We start from the raw sequence: 23,616 nt of genomic DNA on the forward strand, positions 1-23,616 counted from the left end.
CTCTCCTAGTTTATTGAGTTGTACAGTTGGGATTTTGTAAGCCTTAACACTTGACAGGTTGTTGAGTGTGACGGTGATACCTCCGATTTAGGTGTACGCTTCCGCAATTTTTAATTAAAGGTTATCTAATTTTCCTCTATTTGTTGTTTATAATTAATTAGTAAATCGAGGGTGTTACAAAATGCCTAAAATGTCTTCTATCTTTCCGATTCTTGTATATGATAGCCAAAAGAAGGAAGTAAGGCCTATTTAGTTCTAATATGGTTAATTATGTTAGCCTAGGCCTTAACGTCACTTGTTATTGAGAAAGACCTCATGCAGCAGTGGCTCAGAGGTCACCTCGCATCCTTGAGGTGCGAGGTTCGATTCTCGAGGCATTGCCAGCCAGGCTTATGTGATGGACCCTTCTAATAGAATCCAGTTGACCTTACCTTATTATTTTCAAATTTGACAAGTTTATTGCTATTTTGAATACAAAACCTCAAATTTGGCTAAAGATACCTTCTTTACCCCTTTTTGTTGTATTACATGAACGAATTAACACCCTTTTCCATTCAAATAGCAATTATTATGTGAATTATAATCTTTATTCTCATGCATGAGAAAATTTGACAAGCTTAATGAACATGACCCACCCCCTTGCTCCCTAACCCCAGACCCACTGCAGCAGCAACCACTGCAACAAGCCAGCAGCAACCACCAGACTACGAGGCCAACATCAACACTCCCCAACCCCATGAGACCAGCGGCATTGGGCTGGTGTTATAGACAACTTGTATAATTTACTGATTAAGAGGAAATTTGAGGGGGAAAGCTTGGAAATTTGATTAACAAATTGATAATTTCTTACAAAAGGTAGTAGGTTTAGCATACAAAGCTCATATTAGTGACTTAATGTCACAACTCTCCTAATAGTGACTAAAGGCAACAACTCTCCTAAGGAAATACTCCAAAATTCTGTCTGCCTTCTCCTTTCCCCTCTATCTATTTATACTAAAACTAAGGACTATAAACCTAATAAGGCAAAAGCTAATGAGCGCCCCCGGGGCGTTAGATAAGAGAATTAAAGTGTAAATATTAGAGTAAAATTAACATTAATTACACCGAACGACGCGTGATTTTGTCATGAATTCCTAACTTAATACCATTTCAAAACAATATAATTTATCCTTATCTAACGCCCCGGGGCGCTCGTTAGCAAGATCGACCTAATAATACTAGACTACCAATATTGCCCTTCCTTAGGTTAATCTAATAGAGCAGGCAGCATGTACTCGTACTATAATCATTATTTGGTTTTTTTTTACAGCAAATGTACAAATGACATTAGCCTAACTTTAGCACCAAGAAGTAAAAATTAAAATATTTAGACTCTTGTATAGTATTTAAGTTGAATCTAATGAGATTTCATATGATTATAAATATTCTTGCATACAAATCCCAAAAAACGGTCAATGAAGTGTATGGATAGTGAAAGTCAAACTTAATTAATTAAAAGCATGACTTATGAACAGAGGACACCACAAACTTGCAAAAATCCACATCTTTCAGAAATACATTACAATGAATCCTACATATCATGGACCTGAAATATTAAGAACCTAGTCACTGACTCACTGCACGTTAAAAATTCTCCTAGTCCGAAGATGTGATTAGCTGCAAATTACCCAAACTTCAGAGCACAGTTCAGTAGCATTCAAACCAGCCTTGAGCTTGACTAAACAATACCAGAGATGTTCTCCAGATCACCCATTGACATCCAGCTTTTCTTAAGTGGGCTTGAAAGCATTGCTTTAAGAAAAAGTTGACCTACTATACCCAGGGAATATCCAATCAAAGTTCCTGTGCAGTGCATTCAAAGCTCATAATCGAAAACTTCTTGCTGCGCCTCAAGATTCAAGACACACAAGAAATGGTACTGATCCTTTTACGCTCCCGTTGATCCCCAACTGCATGCTTGCAAAATCTATTACAAATCTTTTAGCCGCTGCATTCTACCTTATGGACTGAGAATGATCTTCATGAAAATGTTATTGACAGTGCAGACACCCGTGAGATTACATAGTCATCGACCATTAATATAATGTTTGTGTTTCCTCGTGTGTCTCTCAGAATCTGAATCCTCTGATAAACTATATTCAGAATCATTTTGGGTCTTCTAAGACCTGCATCTTTTACCTTTTTTGCTTGACTTCTCTTCACCTGATGGGCCACCTTCATGCAAAGATTTCGACTTTTTATGTCTACGTAAATCCTTATGCTTACTTCTTCCATGATACCTTTCATCAACTGAATCCTCTGACATGCTAGAATGAGATAAATCCTTTCTATTCGTCTTGTTATGTATGCGCCTTTTTCTTGACCTTCTTTTGTGCTCATAGCTATCAGAGCTAAAGCTGCTCTCTTGATCAGTATCCAAATGTAATCTCCGTTGCTTATGCTTACTACTACTTTTACCCTTTAATTTACCACTGTCACCATGAGACACAGGACTATTGCCTTCATGACTTTGTCTGTGTGAAGCCCACTTCTGTTTTCTTTTGCTGCTATGTTTCATTTTTGAGCTTCTTCGGTCATTGTCCCTATCTGAAGAACTGCTGTCTTCATCATGATCTTTTCTACGTGATATATTCTTCTTATAGTTTTTACCTTTAGACTTCTTTTTATGAGTTATAAAGTTGAAATTAGTCAGCAACTCCGGTATATTTCCCCCATTGAGAAATCCTGCACAAGATTATGAGCAACAAACTACGCATCATTCTAAATAGTATGAAGCCAAATAGTAACAGGGTGTGCATGAACTAAACTGTACTTTACCTCCATACTCATCAAATATATCCTCATCAGCAACTATCTGCTGGTTAGGATCATCTAGGTGAAATCCACCACGTGGAGGGTTGATACCTGGTTTCTGCTTCAACTCCCACTTTAAAGGCTAACAATGTAACAAAATAAAATTAAAAAAAAAAAAATAGAAAACGAAAAGAAAAAAAAAAATTATAACTTGAACAAGCACGACATCAGAACTAGGGATTAACAAAATATTATTTGACTGTTAAAACAAATGCACTGCGAAATTGACAACCTACAATTAACACAACAATTATACAAGGTAAAAAAAATGTGAATTAATCAATAAAAAGATACTACATATAAACACCTAAAAAAGGGTCTTCAGTTCACACTTCCATAATCAATTCATTTTATTGATGGAAGCTGATGTGAAATTACCACCCAATCATTCAAAATTAATAAATATCTTAACTTCCAAGAGGCTTCTTGGGGTTTCCGAATTTTTGGAAGAAAAATAAAAGGGATAAAACTTTATTCAAAAAGGCAATAGGAGTGAGAAAATCTCATCAATTCATAATTCATCAAATGCTGTCAACATAAAGCTGTTTTTTGCTATAGCCAACATAATCCTAGTTAACTTATACTGATAGATCTGAGATTAAATAAAAAAATCAAGGACTTTAGTATATACAAAAGAAAGTTTAAATCTGCATTCTTATGTATTGTGGGAGGTGCACCAAAAGTTGTAGGTACGGGCAAAACACAAACATAGGTCTGAACGAACTAAAGCTAAAAATCGTTTCCATCAATCAACTTAAAGTGGGAAAGTACCTCAGGATGATATGGTTTAGGCACACAGCCACACCTAATAGCTTTCTTACCCAAGGAAATCCTAACCTTCTAAAGAGTCCTTATTGCAGTTATTCAACGTCACATAATTAGCTTAAAGACTAAAGAGCACATCCAAATAGTTGTTTCAAAGCCAAAACGCTAGCAATTTAGACTTGGGTGATACATCCATATTCAACTCATGGGCTTCTTAGATGCTCCCACACTAGATCTTATTTGTTAAAAACGAATTGACCTCATTTTTCTAGAGGTAATAACAGAACTAACACAGCCAAATGGAAGATGATGCCTCGTTAAAAACTATTAAGCCTAGTCAAAATAAAACATCTTGAACCATTGCATCGGCCCAAATCCAACACCAATTATTGTCAATCCGTAATCACAAGCATCCCATGTCAGAACAATATGACAACCATGGCGGTTTGCCAATAAGAGTAAACCCATCATTGACCAAGAAAGCTTATTAAAAATCTTATAATACAACTTTAGTAGAGAGAAAGCAATTTTAACTTCTAACTTCAAGGTTACATGAATCAAAGACGAATTAAGCATCATAAAAGAAGATGTCACATTCAAACATTTCTCTTACAGTATGGTAACATACAGTAAACAAGAACTAAGCATAAGAGACGCTTCATCAAAAACACATTCAACAAGTGCAGGTCCAGTACAAATCCCGAGTTCATCAAACATGTAGTATAACCATATTAAGATCTTAATAATGATCATAGTCCACCTGTAATCCTTCTAATATTCAAATTCAAATAGGTGTAAAACTCTAAGAGTAATAAGGTAGTTCATTCATACTAGTACGAAATTTAAATTCCTAATGACATGAAGAATAAAGAAAATTAAATATGTAAATAAAAAAAATAAAAAACAGATGAGCTACACTATATAGTGAGGTGAGATATTGGAGGCGTGGCTTCCTAGTCATAGAATGACGCACCAAAATTAACCTTGAAATCATCACAAAAAAAATTGAGGAACCAAAATGTAGATCTCATCATCTGAAAGAGTGCTTTTTAGTTCTTTGCTATGAACATAGAACAACCTTGTTCTTCCGACTTGTATCCCTTATTCTAGGACATATTACAAGTCCATGATATTTTGAAATATTCTATCAACAATGCTCTCTAGGTTTTGCATCTAGCAAGGCAATACTCATTTCCTCTTCTATACTCACAGCCATGTATGAATCTATTATCCATGTTGCTAAGCTTATACTTTCTCCGTTCCCCTAGTATTGCAACAAGGGGAGAAGACACGAAATTTAAGATAAGGAGAGAGATAGAGAGATATAAAGATAGGGACCATGTGATAAGGAGAGAGATGGAGGGAGGGAGAAACAGACAAAGCATCCACATATAAGGTAATGTTGCAATATTTGAGAAACTTTTGAAAATGGTAATCGTTGCAATATTAGGGGAATGGAGGAGTATTAAAAAGCACATCAAAGGCACAAGGCAAGGGCGCAATGTGAGACAGGGCGTAACAAAAAATCACATAAGAAGTCAAAAGCATGGGGAATTCTAATGGCAAGGCAAGGAGTGCGCCACATAACACCTTTGGTGATGCTCTTAGGTCACCATCTATAGAGATGCATGTACAATTGCAGATTTGAGTAAACTTCAAGGTTATTAGGAAAATTTTCATCAAATTAAAACGTAAAATGCCTAGGTAAATTAGAGAAAAGAGAGAAATTCAAAGATTGAAATTTAACTTAAAGATCATTCTAGCTAATGTTCCAGTCTCTTGATACCAGTTTGATGTGAAACTATCACTAAATCATTCAAGACCTATGAAGGGCTCAATTTCAACAGAACTTTATTTTTGGGATTTTAGAGGAAACAAAAAGAAATACAAATAGAATGAACAAAATTTGATTCACTAATCACAAATATTTATGAATTCAAATTGAAGAAAAAATTTTGATTCCCTAAACACAAAGATTGGGATGTTTACAAAGAGGCAATATAAGAGATATTTCTCTTCAAATCATAAATCATTAAATATTCAATACAAAGAGTTTCTCACCCTTTCTACAATTAGACAGTATAACCATTATTAAAATTAGCTATAGAATTCAATTCAAGAATCAAGATCAACTTTAATGTGGTGGTGTAGCATTCGTGAGGACACATCACAAGAAGCAAGCGCACCTAAGCAAGTGTGTGAGACTGAACCCTCACCTACACTAAGACTCACGAAATAGAGAGAATTCAATGAAGACAAAGCAAATAAGGAAGCAAGCAATGGTGATTCATTAATTGAAAATAAGGGATAAACAGTAGGTTTAGCCTACTACTCTCCAAGATAGTATCTTTAGAATACAAAGCTCATTAAACAAGTCTCATCACATACCCTACTCTTAACACAAAACATTCTTATATATACAACTAAGGCTACATTGCTCTTTAATTAGTTTTGTCTCCTTCTACTGCGATTTGATGCTTTATTGGTGTGTTGCTCCCACTACTAGGTGTTGCTCCCTTCCTCTTCTGAAATTGCAGACCTTAACTAACTTTGTCTTCTTGTAGAGGCCTTGTTAAATGTTGCCTGCCTTCCCCTTCCTTTGATAGTACCACTTAATGGGTGGTTTAGGTGTGGAAATAGGACCGTTAGCTTGATCTATTACATCACCCCCTGGGTGAACTTTCACCTTGTCCTCAAGTTGGAAGGTCGGAAACCTCCGATCAATAGCACTCCCATCATCCTACGTTGCCTAAAAAAGTGGCAATCCCTTCCATTTAATGAGAACCTCAAGTCCATGCTTGCCATACCTAACCCCTAGCAGCTCTTCTAGTTGGCAGCAATACTAACTTTGAGTTTTTCGGGAACAGTTGGATTAACTAGCTGCTCACCAACGGCCTCTTAAGTTGCGAAATGTGAATCACAAGAAGTATCTTGCACGTAACTGAAAGTAAGAGTTTATGGGTGTGTTTGGTAAAAAGCTTTTTAAAGAGCTTTTAGCTTATTTTGTCCAATTAGATGTTTAACCAATTAAAAAAGCTAATTTGAGTGTTTGGTATACAACTTATTAAAAGAGCTTTTTGGGCTCAAAAAGCTCTTTTAGAAAAAGCTCATTATAAGAGCTTTTTAAAATTAGTTTATTGTACAATTAGTTTTTTGTTTCTTAAATACATTAAAACAGCTAACAATTAACAGCTATTTACCAAACATTTTTATACAATCAGCTAATCAAAACCAGCTAGTCAAACCAGCTACTATAACCAGCTAGTCAAACCAGCTATTATAACCAGCTAATACAATCAGCTACCAGCTAATTACCAAACAGGGCCTATACGCCACTTCCCAATTTTCAGGAGTACTCGGTATGGACCATAAAACCTTGCTGCTAGCTTCTCGTTGGGTCTACGAGCCAAGGAACGCTGCATGTACGGTTGTAATTTGAGGAAGACCCGATCCCCAATTTCGAACTCTTCCTCTCTAGCAACAGCATTCGCCTTCATAATTTGCTGAGCTCGAAGTAAATTAACCTTCAACCCTCTCTGCTCTCACACAGAGTGATTCATGCCCATAAACCACCTTTAATAGTATCATTTGGGTAGATGTGTAGGGTGATGTGTTGCAAGAATACTCAACCCAAACTAACCACCACTGAGCCCACGACTTGGGTTTATCGTTGGCGAAACACTGCAAATAAGTTTCCAACCCATTGTAGGCTTGATTGCCCTGTCAGTCAGCGGGTGACACGAAGTGCTACGCTTCAAGTGAGTACCCTGTAGGCGAAATAGTTCCGGCCAGAAATTACTCATGAAAACTCCGTCTCCATCCAAAACAATGGAGGTAGGAAACCCATGCAACTTGACTATGTGACTAACAAATAGTTCCCACTTCACATCGCATTCCCGTCCAAAACCAATCTGCAGCCACACGATTGTAGGTTTTTACCTCCCCCTCGTGACCCCCCACCAGAGTATCGTGATATTCCTTAAGGATGGAGGTAATGAAAGACGAATTTTTGGCAACACCATTCGCCCCTTGTACAACAATTTCCCTCCCTGTATAGTGATCCCCTGGAGTATCTACCCCTTTCTCGATCCTTTGCTTCAATTCAATTATCCAGCCATCTCGTTCTAGCTTTACCTCTAACCCGACCCAATCCACCATCTGGCTATGGACTAAGGCCCTAAAACTAACCTTGGGCTCCCCCTTCCTAGATAAAGCATCAGCTACTTTGATGGACTCCCTTGGCTTATATTGGATTTCAAAGTCAAACCCGATAAGCTTTCTAATCCACTTTTGATAATCATTACCCACTTCTCGCTGCTCGGTGATGATTTTTAAGCTTTGTTTATCGGTCTCAATTATAAAATGCCTTCCCATTAAAAAATGTTTCCAATTAGTCACAGCAAAACAAATTGCCATTAACTCTTTTTCATAAATGGATTTGCCTTGGGCTTGGACTCCAAACAACTTGCTGTAAAATGCTATGGGTCGGCCCAATTACATCATCACTGCCCCAACTCCGAAATTGCTTACATCTGTCTCAACCACGGAGTCTTTCTCAAAGTTTGGCATCACGAGCATCATGAGTCGTAGTCATTGCTTCCTTGAGCTGTCGGAAAGCCAGGGTGGCCTCCTCCATCCATCGGAAGGCGTCCTTCCGCAACCGTCAGTAAGTGGGGCCGCTATTTGAACATATTTCGCAATAAACTTACAATATTACCCCGTTAGTCCCAAGAACCCACGCAACTCTTTCAAGCTCTTTGGTAATTCCCAATCAAGAATTGCTTTGATTTTGTCCTCATCCATAGCCACACCTTCATTGGAGATGACGTGTCCCAAGTAAGCCACCTTTGATTTCCCAAACTCGCATTTCTTGAAATTAGCAAACCTCCTTTCCTCTATGGGTTTCTCCATCACCATTCGAATATGCTCAACATGCTCCTCCATACTCCGACTGTAAATTAAAATGTCATCCAAAAAGACTTGAAAACTTTGCCTCAAATATGGTCGGGAAACATCGTTCATCAACGGGTTGAAGGTAGCAGGAGCATTGGTGAGCCCAAAAGGCATCACCAAAAATTCATAATGGCCTTCGTGCATTCGGAAGGCGGTTTTGTGTGTATCACCTTCCTTCATGAGAATTTGGTGGTAGCCGGATTTGAGGTCCAACTTAGTAAACACCGAGAAACCGTAAAGCTCATCGAGTAATTCATCAATGACCGGAATGGGGTACTTATTCGGGACGGTTTCCTTGTTGAGAGCTCTATAATCGACACAAAACCTCCAAGAGCCATCCTTCTTTACGAAAAGAGCCGGACTTGAAAACGGGTTGCTCGAAGGCTTAATGATACCCGCTGCCTGCATATCACGGATGAGTCTTTCTATTTCATCCTTTTGTATTTGGGGGTAGCGATACGAGCGCACACTCACAGAATCACTACCACCCTTAAGCACAATTTGGTGCTCCTGCCCTCGGGCAAATTAAATACCTCCTGAAATCTTTCTATGGTGGCTGCCAAAAATTCTGGAACCTCTACTCCTTCACTATCACTAGCCTTCTCCATTTGTGCTAATTCAATGAGTAACCCCTGCTTCTATCTGACTAGATTTCAAACCATTGCTTTCAGGGAGATTTGGGTCCTCTCTAAGGTCGGATCACCCATGAGGCCGTGAGAACTACCGGCATCCTACCAACGGTTAATTTCATGATGTGCGTTTTCCAATGATGGTGACAGAACCGATATTTTTCCAACCATTGGATGCCCTAAATGACATCGGCATTACCAAGTTCAAAGGATGAAAAGTCTTCAACAATTGTCACTCCCCCTCCCAAGTTGACCTTCACTGTCTACTCCACTACCCCCGACCATTTATCCATTTCCAAGAGCCACCCCAAACGGCCCGCTGTTGGTGGTGGGTATTTGAGTTTTTTCCACCACCTCGAAATTAAAATATGGGTGGCACCGGGATCCACCATCACAACCACCTCTTCGCCCTTAATTTTACCCTGCAATTTCATGGTTTTCGGGTTGGTTATGCCCACCACCGAGCCCAGGAAACTCCTACAGACGCCTCTTCTTCTGGAGTCTCCGCTTCATCACCGCCATCGATTTCTACCCCCAAATCATCATCAGCCACCGGCAGCAAGCTCATCTCTCTCTTCTTACACCTATGATTCACTCCCCACTGTTCATCACACCGGAAACACAAGTCTTTTAGCCCTCTTCTCTTGAAGTTCAGCCTCCGTTAAACGCAAGAGCTGGAAGAAGGTTTATTTAAACCCACTGACCCTTGTGAGGACTGCAAATCTGGGGCCTTTGGCCAATTTTTAACAATGTGGGCCGCCAAGAGTACCATAAGTACTCACCACACCAACCCTCCACTTGCGGGCTTCGAGTTAGATGGGCTAGACATTGTGCTCTAGTGGATTGGCCCACTCTTCCAAAACCCGCCTCCAACTTTCTTGAGTTGGCTAACCCGGTTCCTTTCCTCCACCCAACCCGTAAGGTCCATTACATGCTCCAAGTCAGCCCGGTCTAACAAGCGGACCTCCGCTTTAATATTTTCCCTCAATAAATTGGCCTAACATAATGTTCTCGGAGATGTCTTCTAGAGGAGCGGCCAACTTAATGAAGTTTCGGCGGTACTCTGAAACGGTGGTGGTCAACCACTGTTCGTGCAGTGTCCCTTTGTTGGTTGGTGGAACTCGAGCAGCAGCCTCTGTTTGAAGTCGCCCCATGAATTGATTTGCTTCCTCTTTTTCTCCCATTGAAACCATTTGAGGGTGACTCCGTCCATGGCGACCACCGCAGCCTCCACTCTCTCCTACTCTGTCAACCCGTAAAACTCAAAGAACATCCGAGCCCTTAAAAGCCAATTGTCCGGATCTAATCCTTTCAAACACCGGCATCTCTAACTTCCGATGTTTCCACAGCCCTTTGTCAAAGCGATTGTCCCCTTCATCCTCGTTCCCATTCCAATTCCATTAATTCATGTTCCTTACCTGACCCCTCCGCCTCTTCAAAAGGTGGTCGCCTAGGCGACTTGGGTTGGATGTCAGCTCTTGTTGAAACTTGAGTTGATCGCTACATTCCATGTTTCGCTCGGTCTCGAGTTGGTTACGAAATCGGTCCAACCTTCCTTCCAGTTTTTGCACCACCTCCTCTTGTGATTTCAACCGTTCCGCCATGTTACCCGTTGCTCAACCACTTCCAGCCTCTCTTTCGCCGCATCGCAACGCTGGGATGCGGTTCGAGTCATCGTTTCTTCTTCTGTATTTTTTTTTAACGGTTGATTCCGACATTGGCACTCATTGGACCACCGCTCTAATACCACTTGTGAGAGACTCAACCCTCACCTACACTAAGACTCACGAAACAGTTCAAAACGGAGCAAATAGAGCAAATAAGGCAGCAAGCAATGGTGATTCATTAATTTAAAATACGGGATAAACGGTAAGTTTAGCCTACTACTCTCCAAAATAGTGTCTTTAGGATACAAAGCTCATTCAACAAGTCTCATCACATACCCTACTCTTAACACAAAACATTCTTATATATACAACTAAGGCTACATTGCTCTTTAATTAGTTGTCTCCTTCTACTGCGATTTGCTGCTCTATTAGTGTATTGCTCCCACTAATAGGTGTTGCTCCCTTCCTCTTCTAAAATTGCAAACCTTAACTAACTTTGTCTTCTTGTGGTGGCCTTGTTAAATGTTGGTTGCCTTCCCCTTCCTTTGATAGTACCACTTAATTGGTGGTTAAGGTGTGTAAATAGGAGCGTTAGCTTGATCTATTACAGCAAGGAATATAATTTTCCTCTAAAGGTATGGGCGCAACTCACTGAATTGGTGGGGGCACACTATTAGAGTAGATGTGGCACACCTAACTTTGTTCCTCATGCTCTTCTTCCTCAATATTTCTTAAGCTTCCAAAAAGTCTTTATTCCACAACATCAGCTTGTATGAGCCAATCCTAATAATAGTTTGAAAGGCAAATGCCACAAAATTTAGATTTATGTCATAAATCCATATTCAATCCATGGGTTTGATGATCCAGTCTTAAAAAACAAATAGCAGACATATCATACATTTAGTTAAGGTATTGAGGTATATAAAATTATCTAATTATAAAGCATAACCAAATTCTTTTAGGGAAGCATGACATATCTCCACATAATTAAACCACTTTTTTAGGTGCCAAATGTAAGAATAAAACTTTAAAAGAACATATCGAAGTTTAGGATTTTAGACTATATTCAGCAGGTTTAACAACTTATTAAAAGATAGCATAATAAAGTGATGAACCCTTAAGAGAACATAGTTCATCCAATGAAGCTCTAACATCTTAATAATCTGCAAAACTGAAATAAAGAAAAATAACCATTAATTTAAGTTAGACTATAGAAGAAATACCGTCTAACTGGGCATGTCACTATGAAGTTTCACAATGGCAACTTTAAACTAAAAGTTTCAAAAAAAGAATTCCCAAAGAAAGGCAACAACCTCTAAAACTAACAAGTGCCAACTAAAGTACTAAACTCCAATAATCTTCATAAAGGCCATTGTGTCTTATGATTCACTTACCTTTTGTTCTTTCCACACCTACCATGCCTACCATCATTAGAGATTCCAAATTGCAAAATTAGTCATACATTAGAGAGTATAGAATCATTAGAACTACAAACCATGAAGATGAACCATCAACCGTCTAAGCACACGAGAGATATTTGGTAATGTACAAAGATGGCACCACCATCGAGGAGCCACAAAATAAATAGTAAGAATATATCATTTTTATCATTTTATGGGCACAAATGGAGGAAGGTATTAAAAATATTAATCCATCATACTCGATTTCAACTGGAGAAAGAAAGACATGGTGGCCCTAAAAATAATACTATCTCTATTTCTTTTCAGTTCACACGTATTCCTTTTTAGGAAGTTTTTTTATAGTTGACACGTTTCCTTTTGGGGTAAATTTTTTACCTTGCATTTACAAGCTACCCCACTTGCTTTTCCATTCTCTATCACTCTCTCTCAACTCCTTAATATATGTGCCTAAAGACTAAATAGAAACGGAGGAAGTAATAAAAAAACATCTATAATGTTTGTAGTAACCAATCACTTTACGTCTATAAAGATGCGTAGTTTAGAATAGTCAATCTTCTAATCTGCTACAAATTTCACTAACCAAGATTTCCTATAGAACTATACCCGACTCTTAGGAAAAAGTGAGTTGCCACAAAAGGTTAGTGACCTGAGTTTCAAATTTAGATTTTGATTTAATTAGTTGTATATTAGTTTTGAATTTAGAGCTATCAATTGGGTCGGGTTTGGGTGGAGGTCAACTTAGGTCGGGTTAATACGGGTTGATGTCGTAACCTATGCGGGTTTGGTCATGCTTGAGACGGGTCACGGGTTTAGGTTGGGTCAATAAAAGGTCGGGTGAATAATAGGTCGGGTTAAACTCGGGTTTTCACGGGTTAAAATGAGTTATGGTCATTCTCGGGTCGAGTCGGATTCGGTTCAAGTCAATAATTTGCGGGTTGTCGGGTCATTCAAGAGTTCAAGTCGGGTTTGGTTTAAGTCAATTATTTGCGAGTTATAATCAGGTCGGGTCATTCTCGAGTTCATGTCAGGTTCGGTTCAAGTCAATAATTTGAAAGTTATAATCAGGTCGGGTCATTTCCAAGTCGGGTTCGGTTCAAGTCAATAATTTTCGGGGTATAATCAAGCGGTCCTTTCCAAGTCTTGTCATTCTCGGGTTTAAGTCGGCAAGTCAATAATTTGCGGGTTATAATAATCAAGTCGGGTCATTTCCAAGTCAGGTCATGTTCCGGTTCGGGTTCAAGTTCGGGTTCGGGTATCAAATATTGGGTTAATCTGAGTTTAAGGTAGATATAACGTCGGGTCACATCACGTTCCGTTACATTTTTTAGGTTGGTTTGTTAACCGTTCATGTAATGACGCTCACGTTTAATCATTATCAATTTCTTCATTTATTGTAGAAGAAATAATTTTAGAAAAGTTTAAATTCGAGTTATTAAGTTCAAGTAAGTTTAGATAAGATATACTACCTCCGTTTCTTTTTAGTTGACATGTATTCCTTTGTAGGAAGTTTTTTTTTTAGTTCACACGTTTCCTTTTAGGGTAACTTTTTTACCTTGCATTTACAAGCTACCCCACTTGCTTTATCATTCTATCTCTCTCTCTCCTCTCCTTAATATATGTGTCTAAATCAAACGCGTCAACTAAATAAAAACGGAGGAAGTATATGCATTATAAGTTCATATTATTTCAAGTAAGATAGGTTTAGTTTAGATTTTTAGAAGATAAGTTCAAAACATATTATGATATATTCACATTGTTTCAACTCATTTTAAGGACAACAATTTCAGATAAGTTCATGTTCAAATAAGTTTGAATAAAACACAATAAGCTCATATAAATTCAAATAAGTTACTTTATTTGAAATTATCTAAACTTTTTTTTCTAAACTTATTTTATACTACCTCCGTTTCTTTTTAGTTGACACATATTCCTTTTTAGGAAGTTTTTTTTAGTTGACACGTTTCTTTTTGGGGTAACTTTTTTACCTTGCATTTACAAGGTACCCCACTTGCTTTTTCATTCTCTCTCACTCTCTCTCCTCTCCTTAATATATGTGCCTAAATCAAACGCGTCAACTAAATAGAAACGGAGGAAGTACGAAATTATCTGAAGTTTTTATTTTATTTTTTTTATAAGTTCATATCCGAGTTAACGTTTTTTTTTAATGGCATTTATATTTTTATTTTATTTTTGGAACATTTTTCAAAAAAAAAAAAATTACATGATTCAAAACGTTTAAAAAAGATTAAATAGGCAAGTGAATAAAATTTGAAAAATAGACAAATAAAGGGAGCTTAAATAGTTATATAGAAGTTGAAGATAAATTTAGGAAAAAAATTTACATTTGGCTGATTTGCTTAGCGAACTAAGGCCTTGTTTGATTCACCTTAATTTTGCTAAACTGAAATTATTTTTAATGAACTTAAATAATTTTGCTGAACTGAAATTATTTTTACTGATTTTCTATTATAATTCTTCTTTAAGAAAACTGAATTTTACCGAACTGAACTTATTTTTACTGAACTGAAATTAATTTTACTGAACTGAACTTATTTTTACTGAACTGAAATTATTTTTACTTAATATTATTTTTTTAAGGTGAATCAAACAAGGCCTAAGTAATAGTCAAATACATGTACAAAAAAAATTGACACTTGTACTCAATTGCCTCATATATCTCATATAGGAAGTTTAAGATAATAAGGGGAAAAAAAATCAATCACAATAGAGATTTTTTGGGAAAATAATCAATAATGTCGCCAATCTCGCCATTAGAGTGAAACCTTCCTAAATATACTAAGATTCAGAGATTCTCCTGTACCTATAAGTCGTACATGCCTTTATCAATCATTATAGGCTAAACTCTAACTAACTATAAACAGAAAATTATCATTTTATCAAGCTAATAATTTTCGTCCTTTGACTATATAACAATATGTATTGACAACATATTAGGGAACTATAGCCTAAAATTTAGGAAGATAATTATCTCCTTTGAACATACAACAAATATATACTATATTTAACTCTTAAATTTGGGGATGATGCTTCTTTCTTTTGCTGACTTGGTCTCCCTAGACAAAATGCTTTAATCAATAATAATAAGGTGGTCTAAATTGAATTTAAGGTGATTTGTAATCGGGCTGGAACAATTGGGATTGAATTTAGGTCGGGTCAATAACAAGTCGTGTTGATTTCGGGTCGGGTTAGTAACATATCGGGTTGAATTTTTGGTTGGGTTAATAATAGGTCCGGTAAAATTCGGGTCGGGTCAATAACAAGTCGGGTTGATTTCGGGTCGAGTTTGTAACAAGTCGGGTTTGTAACAGGGCGAGTTAAATTCGGGTCGGGTTAGGGACGGGTTGGGTTGAATTCAGGTCGGGTTAGTAGCAGGTCGGGTTAAATTCGGGTTTTGATGGGTTAAAACGGATTTGGGTCAATTTCGAATCAGGTCAATAATATACGGGTTACAATCGAGTCAGGTTATCTTCAGGTCAGTTCATGTTCGGGTTTGAGTCTCAAATACTTGGGTCAACTCGGATTTAGGGTTGGTATCAGGTCAAGTTCGGGTCACCATTTTTTCAAGTTCAGACAGGTCGGTTAATAATCGGGTTCGGGTCGGTCGGGTGAGTTTTTGACAGCTCTAGTTTTGATGCATGAGTTACCCTATTAATATTCTGGCCGTGGTGGCAGGAGAATTCCCTACATACAAAATAATTGAACAACAATAATCTGCCTGAAGATCAGACCAAACATCTACCAGATCTATAGTAGCTATATTTTGCCTATATAAGCCATACACTTCCATTGAGAAGAGCAAAAACACAAACAACACCATTCTACAAATTTGTGCTAAAATGAGTTAAGTACAACATAACAAACTACCACAAACAAGCATGATCGAGGATCCCAACATTGCAGGTTGAATGGTGTAACCCCCAACCATTACACATTTACACCACAAAGTCAAGATATTTAAAGTAAAACACAGTCTAGACATGTAACGAACTGAAAAGTGCTAGTACAACCAGCATATTTGGGGCAACTAGAGGAATATGGATTCATAATAGCTAAATATAAACATTTAGTCGTCTAAGTTAAAAGAATCTGTACACCATGAGCAATTCAAAATTATACCATTAGAAAATTCAGGTTTACTCATGTGCCAGCATCACAGTTTGGCTTAAGCACATTACAATCCATATAATTTAGGCATTTAGCATGAAAAACAGTAATAACCACACACACCTCACTTGTATCCATCTGCGCCATAATAGCAGTCAAGGGGTCATCTCTCTTCAGCCTACTCTCATCATTTGGCATTATAGCATCCTTCAGTGGACATTCACGGTCTCCACTTTGATGCCCGTAATTTGTACATCTTACACATTTAACATTGCGAACTTCTACAGCAAAGGGTTTAACCCTACCAGTAACTCCAGTCTCTAACCTGCAATTAATAAAATATTTAGAAGCCACATCACATAAAATAAACACCAAAAAACAAGCAATAGCATTAGGAGATAATTAACAAGATCCAAAGGCTTAATATGCATAAAATGCAAGATTGAACAGCAACCATAATAAGTCACGAATTTTCACTGTACGCTTGTGAGTTGTGAGCCTGGATGTCAATGAACAAAGAAATCTACCATTTGCAATGTATTAGATGAAAACAGTACAGTCGTACAATCTTACCACAGTAAACAATGGAAGAAGGGTGAGTAGCGTAAGGCAGCCAATCTATCAATTTAAGTATAAGTAGCTGGATAGGTCAATAATTTAGGCAGCCAATCTTTCTCCAACGGATGCAAAGAAGATAATGAAAATTTTGTATTAAACAAGACATCACAGAAACTATAAAATGCTATAAGTGTATGAATTTATGAATTGAGATATTAATGAGATAACTCTACGATCAAGGGTTTTGAAAGTCATACCAAACCGAGCATGTATACAAGTTCAACAAGGAACGCACAAGTTTAAAGCCCAATGAGCCCACATGGGTCAAAAGTACTAATTCAATTAGTTTTTGTCTTACAGAAAACAACTGGAGAAAATAAATTTAAAAATAAAATAAAATAATAAATACGAGCATAGTGGTATTATAACCTGAGCCAACTCATTAAACCAGATTATCCAAGATATATTCTGCGCAAAATTGGACAGTTCAAAAATTGCTCATTGCCAAAGCAAAGCATTGTGACCCATTATGAAACATACACCAACTCAATTTTATATTTAGTTTTTTTGAGTGTAAATTGTATGTTTTCAAGCGACTTTTGCTAGAATTTAGGCATATAATCTAGTATTAGACATTTGATTTCAAGCATATTATAATTAATTTGACAATTTAGCATGTGAAATCAAAATCTTACAACCAAATAAACCTAATTGGGGCTAAATAAAGGGGTTTATTCCGTTCATATTTGTCATATACAATTAAGAGGTTTTTATATGTAAATTGAATTATAAAGTAATTTTAAATTATTTTGAGTTTTTTAAGAGATGAGCAAAAGGTTCAAAGGTATTTGATGAAGATGAACATTCAAAGAGAGGAAATAGAATTGATTGAGGGTTGACAAAAGAAGCAATGGGGTTAATTACATGTGATTATTGTAAATTTGATTAAAAATGAAAAAAAAAAATCGAAATGGCAATGTTATTCTCAGGCCAAAGTCACTGAAAACAAATATAGGATAGCAACAGTAATCATGAACTGGTTTAAAAGGTAGTAGTTAACGATTTTTTAAAATGTAATATTTGACAAAGTGTCTAGTTTTGCTAGGTAGTAAGTTACGAATATTACTACCACATAACTGGATTGAAAGTCAAAAACTAAAGTTAGAAATGTTCTTATAATTGCTTTAGAGTTTAAAGTGGGGAGATTTATATTCAGATTGATTCCAAGTCAACTCTTAGGTAAGCCTTAGAGGTTCTACCTTTGCCATTCCAAATGTGCTCCCCCCCCCCCCTTCGGAGAGGTACTAGTTAGGTTTTACAATAAGTGTCAATTTTAACATATCCTTTTAAATCCCCAACCGCCTAATACTTTTTGGAAGGATAAAATCAACCTTTTGAAGGGATTGTAAGCACGATCATAGACTTCATAACCCTAAATGAAAAGGAGCTAAGCTGTTAAACATGGTAAGCAGCTGTTGGGGTATAAAATTAAATTGTAAGCACTACAACATTCTCTTGGTTTATCTTTTACGCTAGATACCCTAATTATAGACTAGCCGAATAAAGTGTCCTAACATATGTCGTGTAATTAATTCCCTATTATCCGTCAACTTAGCAATACAAATATTCAATAAAAATTAACAGATGAAAAAACTTTCGATAAGTGAAAAACCTTTATCTACGTATCAGAAAAACGATAGGAAATCAGGTATAAATCTGTTGCTATCAGTTAAAAACATAAGTTTATATTATACAACATGGTTCGAAAATGCGGTTTTGGTCGCGATCGCAGAAACGGTCGCGATGATTCGGTAACGGAATTGATGCGTTGATCACAGACCACATCGCGGTTTTCGCGCTAGAATTTTTTAAAAATTTAAGTTTTGATTTTTTTTTCTCGTAATTTTTAAAAATCTTACTCATGCTTATTTCGTAATTGTATCTTGTATAGTTATATGCTCTCTAAGACTTCAAGTAGTATAAAATTGAAAAAGGGGGGGTTAATTAAAAAAATAAAAATAAAAATAAAAAATAGGTTAATTGAAAAGGTGGAAATAAGGGGTGGGGAATGGGGACTAGAGGTCACGTGAGATATAAAAATAAAAAAATAAAAAATAAAAAATAAAAAATAAAATAAAAAGAGAGAGAGAGAAGAGGGGAATAGAAAAGATGGTGGGGTCATCAGGTCAGGTAGAAAATTCAGCAATTAAAAATTAAAGTGGTAACTTCCAGCTGTCATAAAGTCATACCCAACTACCCCATTAATTGCGTTTTTTACAAAAACCTTTTTTATTCAAACTGTGGATACTGAGAAACTGATCGGTTTTCATGGAGAAGCATAAACCCTCGCCGAACAGTGGTCAACATGCTTAAATCCTGGATTTTTTTCTTCGAATTCTGCCGGTAAAGCTTGATGCGGTCAAGTTCCTTTAAAAAACGGCCGTTATCGCGGCGTTTTGAAAAGCGGCGTGCCGAATCGGTAAATATCGTAACGGCAACTTGGAAATCCTTTACGTCTCGCCCGATTCGCGACGTAACGGCCGAGTTTTTGAACCATGTTATACAACGAAAATCGGGTAAGGAGTACAGGGCTTTTCTCTACATCTTATAGCAATTAGCAAAAACCCATGAAACATAATCATCCATACTTATCTTATAAAACAATATTAGTGTTACTCTTAAGATTAAAGAGAGTTGACCATACTTATAGTGTTTGACCATCTTCTTCTTTCTCACCTTCTTCTAGCGGAAAATCTGCTAAGAAGTCAGAAACCGCAGAACCTTTGATGGCTTTTTGTGGTACAAATTTCAAGTCAAACTGAGCAAGGTTGACTATCCACCGTGATAATCTGCCATTGAGTGTTGCTTTTTCAAACAAGTAGCCACAAAAATAATGGTCCATCATAGATTCAACGTGTTACATATGGATCTACGCAAAAATCGGTACAGGAAGAAACATAAATGGATAATTTCAGTTTAACACATAGCAAACCTTAACTCTTCCATGAACGATACCTTAGCCTACATGAGACACAAACAAGTGAAACAACTATACCAACCAAACTTGACGTGCTTGCTCTGTTTTTTTTATCTAATCGCAGCATGTCCTCTTACATGTATTTCATGTAAAATGTTACAGAAAAAATGGACAAATTAACTAAATACCTAGAACACAGATAAAAATGAAAGGGTCAAATTACTGGTGCTTAAATTATTTTATTAAATTACATGTTTACCTTCTCTACTATCTTCCTTTAAGATGTTTGCAAAGAGATATGATGTGATTAATATATGAAACAATCAACATTAGCACACACCTACATGTGTATCAGAGAATGTAATTTAATGCTTCTATCAAAGAAGTGTGGGGGTGAGTTGTGAGTGTGAAGTGGCAGATTAACCTCTTCAAACCCTAGCAACCAAAAATTAACGCGAACTCTCCTAAGCCCTGGCCCTTGGTTGACTACAGTTTACCACCGTATCTTAATAGCTGGTTGGTCAAATTTTGAATGGGTCATGAAAGGTAGAAACAACCAGCAATTGTCATGTATATAAAGCAATATCCAACAAAGGCATCAAAGAATCACTCCTAACGCTTCGCTACAAGTGAACCAACATTGAATCCTTCCATTTAGAACAAGCCAATATACCCCTCACAAGAATAACATAGTAGAGGAGTTACCCAGCTATGCCTAAATTAGATCTAGGATAAACTAAGCAAGTGTACAAAAAAATAGAAAATGACAACTTTTTGTCGTAGCTTCTTATATTCAGAATCACAAGTCATGAAAATTCAGTCAATGCAGTCTTTAAAAAGAAAGAATGGCAAATCAAACAAAGCCACCATTCACTTTCTCCAATGATTGGTCCTTTGATATGCACAATTATGCTTCAAGAGACCATTAGCAAAGGAGAGAGGATTGGCAAAGCAATGAAAGTAATTTACAGAGAGCAAACTTGTGGAAATTACAGGCTGTTTCTCAAATTCAGCTAGATCATGTTATTAGAAGGTTTCTTATATAATTACATTCTAAAATCATAACTGGAAGATTAGATTAAACCTCAGAATTGCTTTGATTGAGTAATTAAGATGTTGACCAAAACCACAACTATGATAGTATAGATACAGAACAAGATAGTTTCTTACAATTTTACCTCGGAGCATTCTTGAGAACAGCAAATTCTTCTTCAGTAGGTAAAGTCCGGCCAAAAACATCCTTAGGTCTTGCTTTCTTTTTCTCTTCCTTCACAGCAACAGCTTCTTGCGGCCTACAACATACATCAAATTTCAGAAAAAGGATTTTGTCATGCAATACACAATCAAACCAGCTCACGATAAAACCAAAGTAGGGTAAGATAGATACACTGAAGAGGCAGAAGCAGTAGTTGGGTCACTCTCACCAATCTTCCTTCTCTCATCAGCAATTTCAGCTGCTTTTGCACTCTCAGCATTGTAACCGGGTGGACGCACATACATAAAGCTAACAGCTTGCATAATATCCACCTATATATATGTATGAAAAAAAAAAAAAAAAACAATCTCGAATTCTCAACACCCCCATAACCAAAAGTTCAAAGTTGCACAAATCACCCAGATACAAGGAAAACCCAATTCCAAAATTGTGCATTTATAGTTTAAAAAATAAATAAATAAATAAAAAAGCATCCTTTGTCAAAGTACCCACTTAAAAAAACTTAGTATAAATAAACAATTCACCTCAAAATCAAATCAAAACCTGAAAGAAACCCAGATTAGAGGAAATCATGAGCTATGAATTCAACCTAATGTCCTTCCTCTACCATAACAATTATAGATAAATGAACAAAAAATTCAACTCAAAACCATAATCAAATCATAAAAAAACACCAAAAAAAAAAAAATGGAAAACCAATTCCAATATTGTGAATTTATAGTAAAAAAATCATCCTTTGTCAAAATACCCAGTTCATAAAACTTACTAAAACTAAACAATTCACCTCAAAATCAAATCAAAACATGAAAGAAATCAATATAATGTCCTTCCTCTATCATAATACATATAAATTAATAAACAAAAAATTCACATCAAAACAAGAAACAATAGAAAATAGACCTTTTTTTTCTCTTTTTGAGAAAGGATGGAGGTCTGGCGGAGGTACTCCTGTTCTTGAGAATACTCGCGGGCGATATCTTCGGCGCGGCGTTGGCGCTGAGAATGAGTTTGTTCGGCGATCCATTTGCGGCGTTGATTAGGATAAGAGAGAGGATGCCAAGGTTTCTGATTGAGAAAGTTATGACTCCAAGCAGTGCCTGCTTTTGTCTTGAAATCAACCTCACCACCATCTTTGTCTGAAAATCTCTTGCTCAACCTTGGTCCTCCTTCATCGTCCTCCATTGTTGTTGTGTTTATTTCCCCACTGCCTCTGTTCCTATGTCGTCTATCTCTTTCTCTTTGAATGTTATTCTTTAGTTGGGCCACCGTTACACCATGGCATCTAGCTTGCCCCAATTTCTTCGAGGCTCAGTTCAATCCACTTTAATAAATTGTAATTATTTTTGCTAATTTGAAATTATTTTTGATAAACTAAAATTATATTTACAGATATTCTATTTTATTTTTTTCAATGATTTTTAATGAAATGAAATTATTTTTATTTAATTGAACTTATTTTTGCTAATGAAATTATTTTTACTAATTTTCTGTTTTATTTTTTCCTTAAAGTTAATGATTTTTTACTAAACTGAACTTATTTTTACTAAACTGAACTTACTTTTGCTAAATTGAAATTATTTTTACTGATTTTCCGTTTTATTTTTTCCTTAAATTAAATGGTTTTTTACTAAACTTGACTTATTTTTACTAAACTGAATATTATACCTTTAAGTAAATAGCTAAATCACGCTCCTCTTTTACTAGGTAACGCCCCCTTTTTGACATGTACGTACGAACTTTCTCTCCTTATAAAATGTTCCCCTATGGTCTGTTGGGTTTCGGAAAGTCCGACTTCCCGCGCCGACCCCAAGATCTGCTCACAATTAATATAATTAACAACATAAATAACAAGGAGAGAGAAAGACTATTTTACCCTTGTAGAGTGTTTCGCTCCTTAGAGAGCTCTTACTTCGAAAGCTACTTTGAGTCACGCAAGTGCAACGACCTCCAACAGAGTCCACTCACACACACGACCCATCTGGCCTTTACCCGAAGCTTAGCCGAGCTTGGCCACAATAAGATTACTCGAGTATGTGAGCAAAAGTGTTCAGCCTTATGGATGATCCTTTCAAGCTCAACTAAAGTGGGATTTCTCAAATCCCAAAGCTTGTTATTATAGAAAAATCCCATGAACATTTCTCTCTCCCATCAATGTGGGAGAGTTGGTAAAATCCCCTTTTTCCATTTTAATTTAAATCTAAAACTAAAAGAAAAAGGCAATGCAATTAAGAATCTACAAGTGACAAACCAAGAGAAATAGAGTAGGTGAGGACCACAAGGGGAGGGGAACATTTCCTTCATCCCCAAGCTTCCTCACACCCGCCTTTCACATCTCTTGTAACATCCCCAATAATTCTCTCTTTAAACTGTGACTACCTTGAACAATATCCAAGAGAATTACTGGCGTGCTACCGCCATGTGTTCAGACGTTAAGGCTATATCAGAATTTAGCAGCGAATAAACTAAATAATTTATAAATAAGTTTCAAAACTAACAAACAAAACCAAATTAA

At 36.7% G+C, this 23,616-nt stretch overlaps 1 protein-coding gene across 1 annotated transcript; it reads right to left on the reverse strand.

The window, feature by feature from the left end:
- Window positions 1–1,382: 1,382 nt before the first annotated feature.
- On the reverse strand, window positions 1,383–22,422 carry LOC110685424 (uncharacterized zinc finger CCHC domain-containing protein At4g19190-like). The gene is made up of 6 exons (XM_021861956.1): window positions 22,005–22,422; window positions 21,276–21,415; window positions 21,067–21,180; window positions 16,477–16,678; window positions 2,818–2,935; window positions 1,383–2,724 (listed from the first exon to the last, which is right to left on the reverse strand). The coding sequence occupies exons 1-6, from the start codon at window positions 22,284–22,286 to the stop codon at window positions 2,159–2,161; spliced, it is 1,422 nt and encodes a 473-aa protein (XP_021717648.1). The 5' UTR covers window positions 22,287–22,422; the 3' UTR covers window positions 1,383–2,158.
- Window positions 22,423–23,616: the final 1,194 nt, after the last annotated feature.

This window comes from Chenopodium quinoa, unplaced genomic scaffold (assembly GCF_001683475.1).
Source record: "Chenopodium quinoa cultivar QQ74 unplaced genomic scaffold, ASM168347v1, whole genome shotgun sequence".
Classification (NCBI taxonomy): domain Eukaryota; kingdom Viridiplantae; phylum Streptophyta; class Magnoliopsida; order Caryophyllales; family Amaranthaceae; genus Chenopodium; species Chenopodium quinoa.

Excerpts from the sequence above, each read along its gene's own strand:
- LOC110685424 (XM_021861956.1), bottom strand. The coding sequence starts at position 22,286 with ATGGAGGACGATGAAGGAGGACCAAGGTTGAGCAAGAGATTTTCAGAC. Across the intron at positions 21,181-21,275 it reads ACTGCTTCTGCCTCTTCAGT|GCCGCAAGAAGCTGTTGCTG; the intron begins GTATCTATCTTA and ends TGTATGTTGTAG. Across the intron at positions 2,936-16,476 it reads CGCAGATGGATACAAGTGAG|CCTTTAAAGTGGGAGTTGAA; the intron begins GTGTGTGTGGTT and ends TTACATTGTTAG.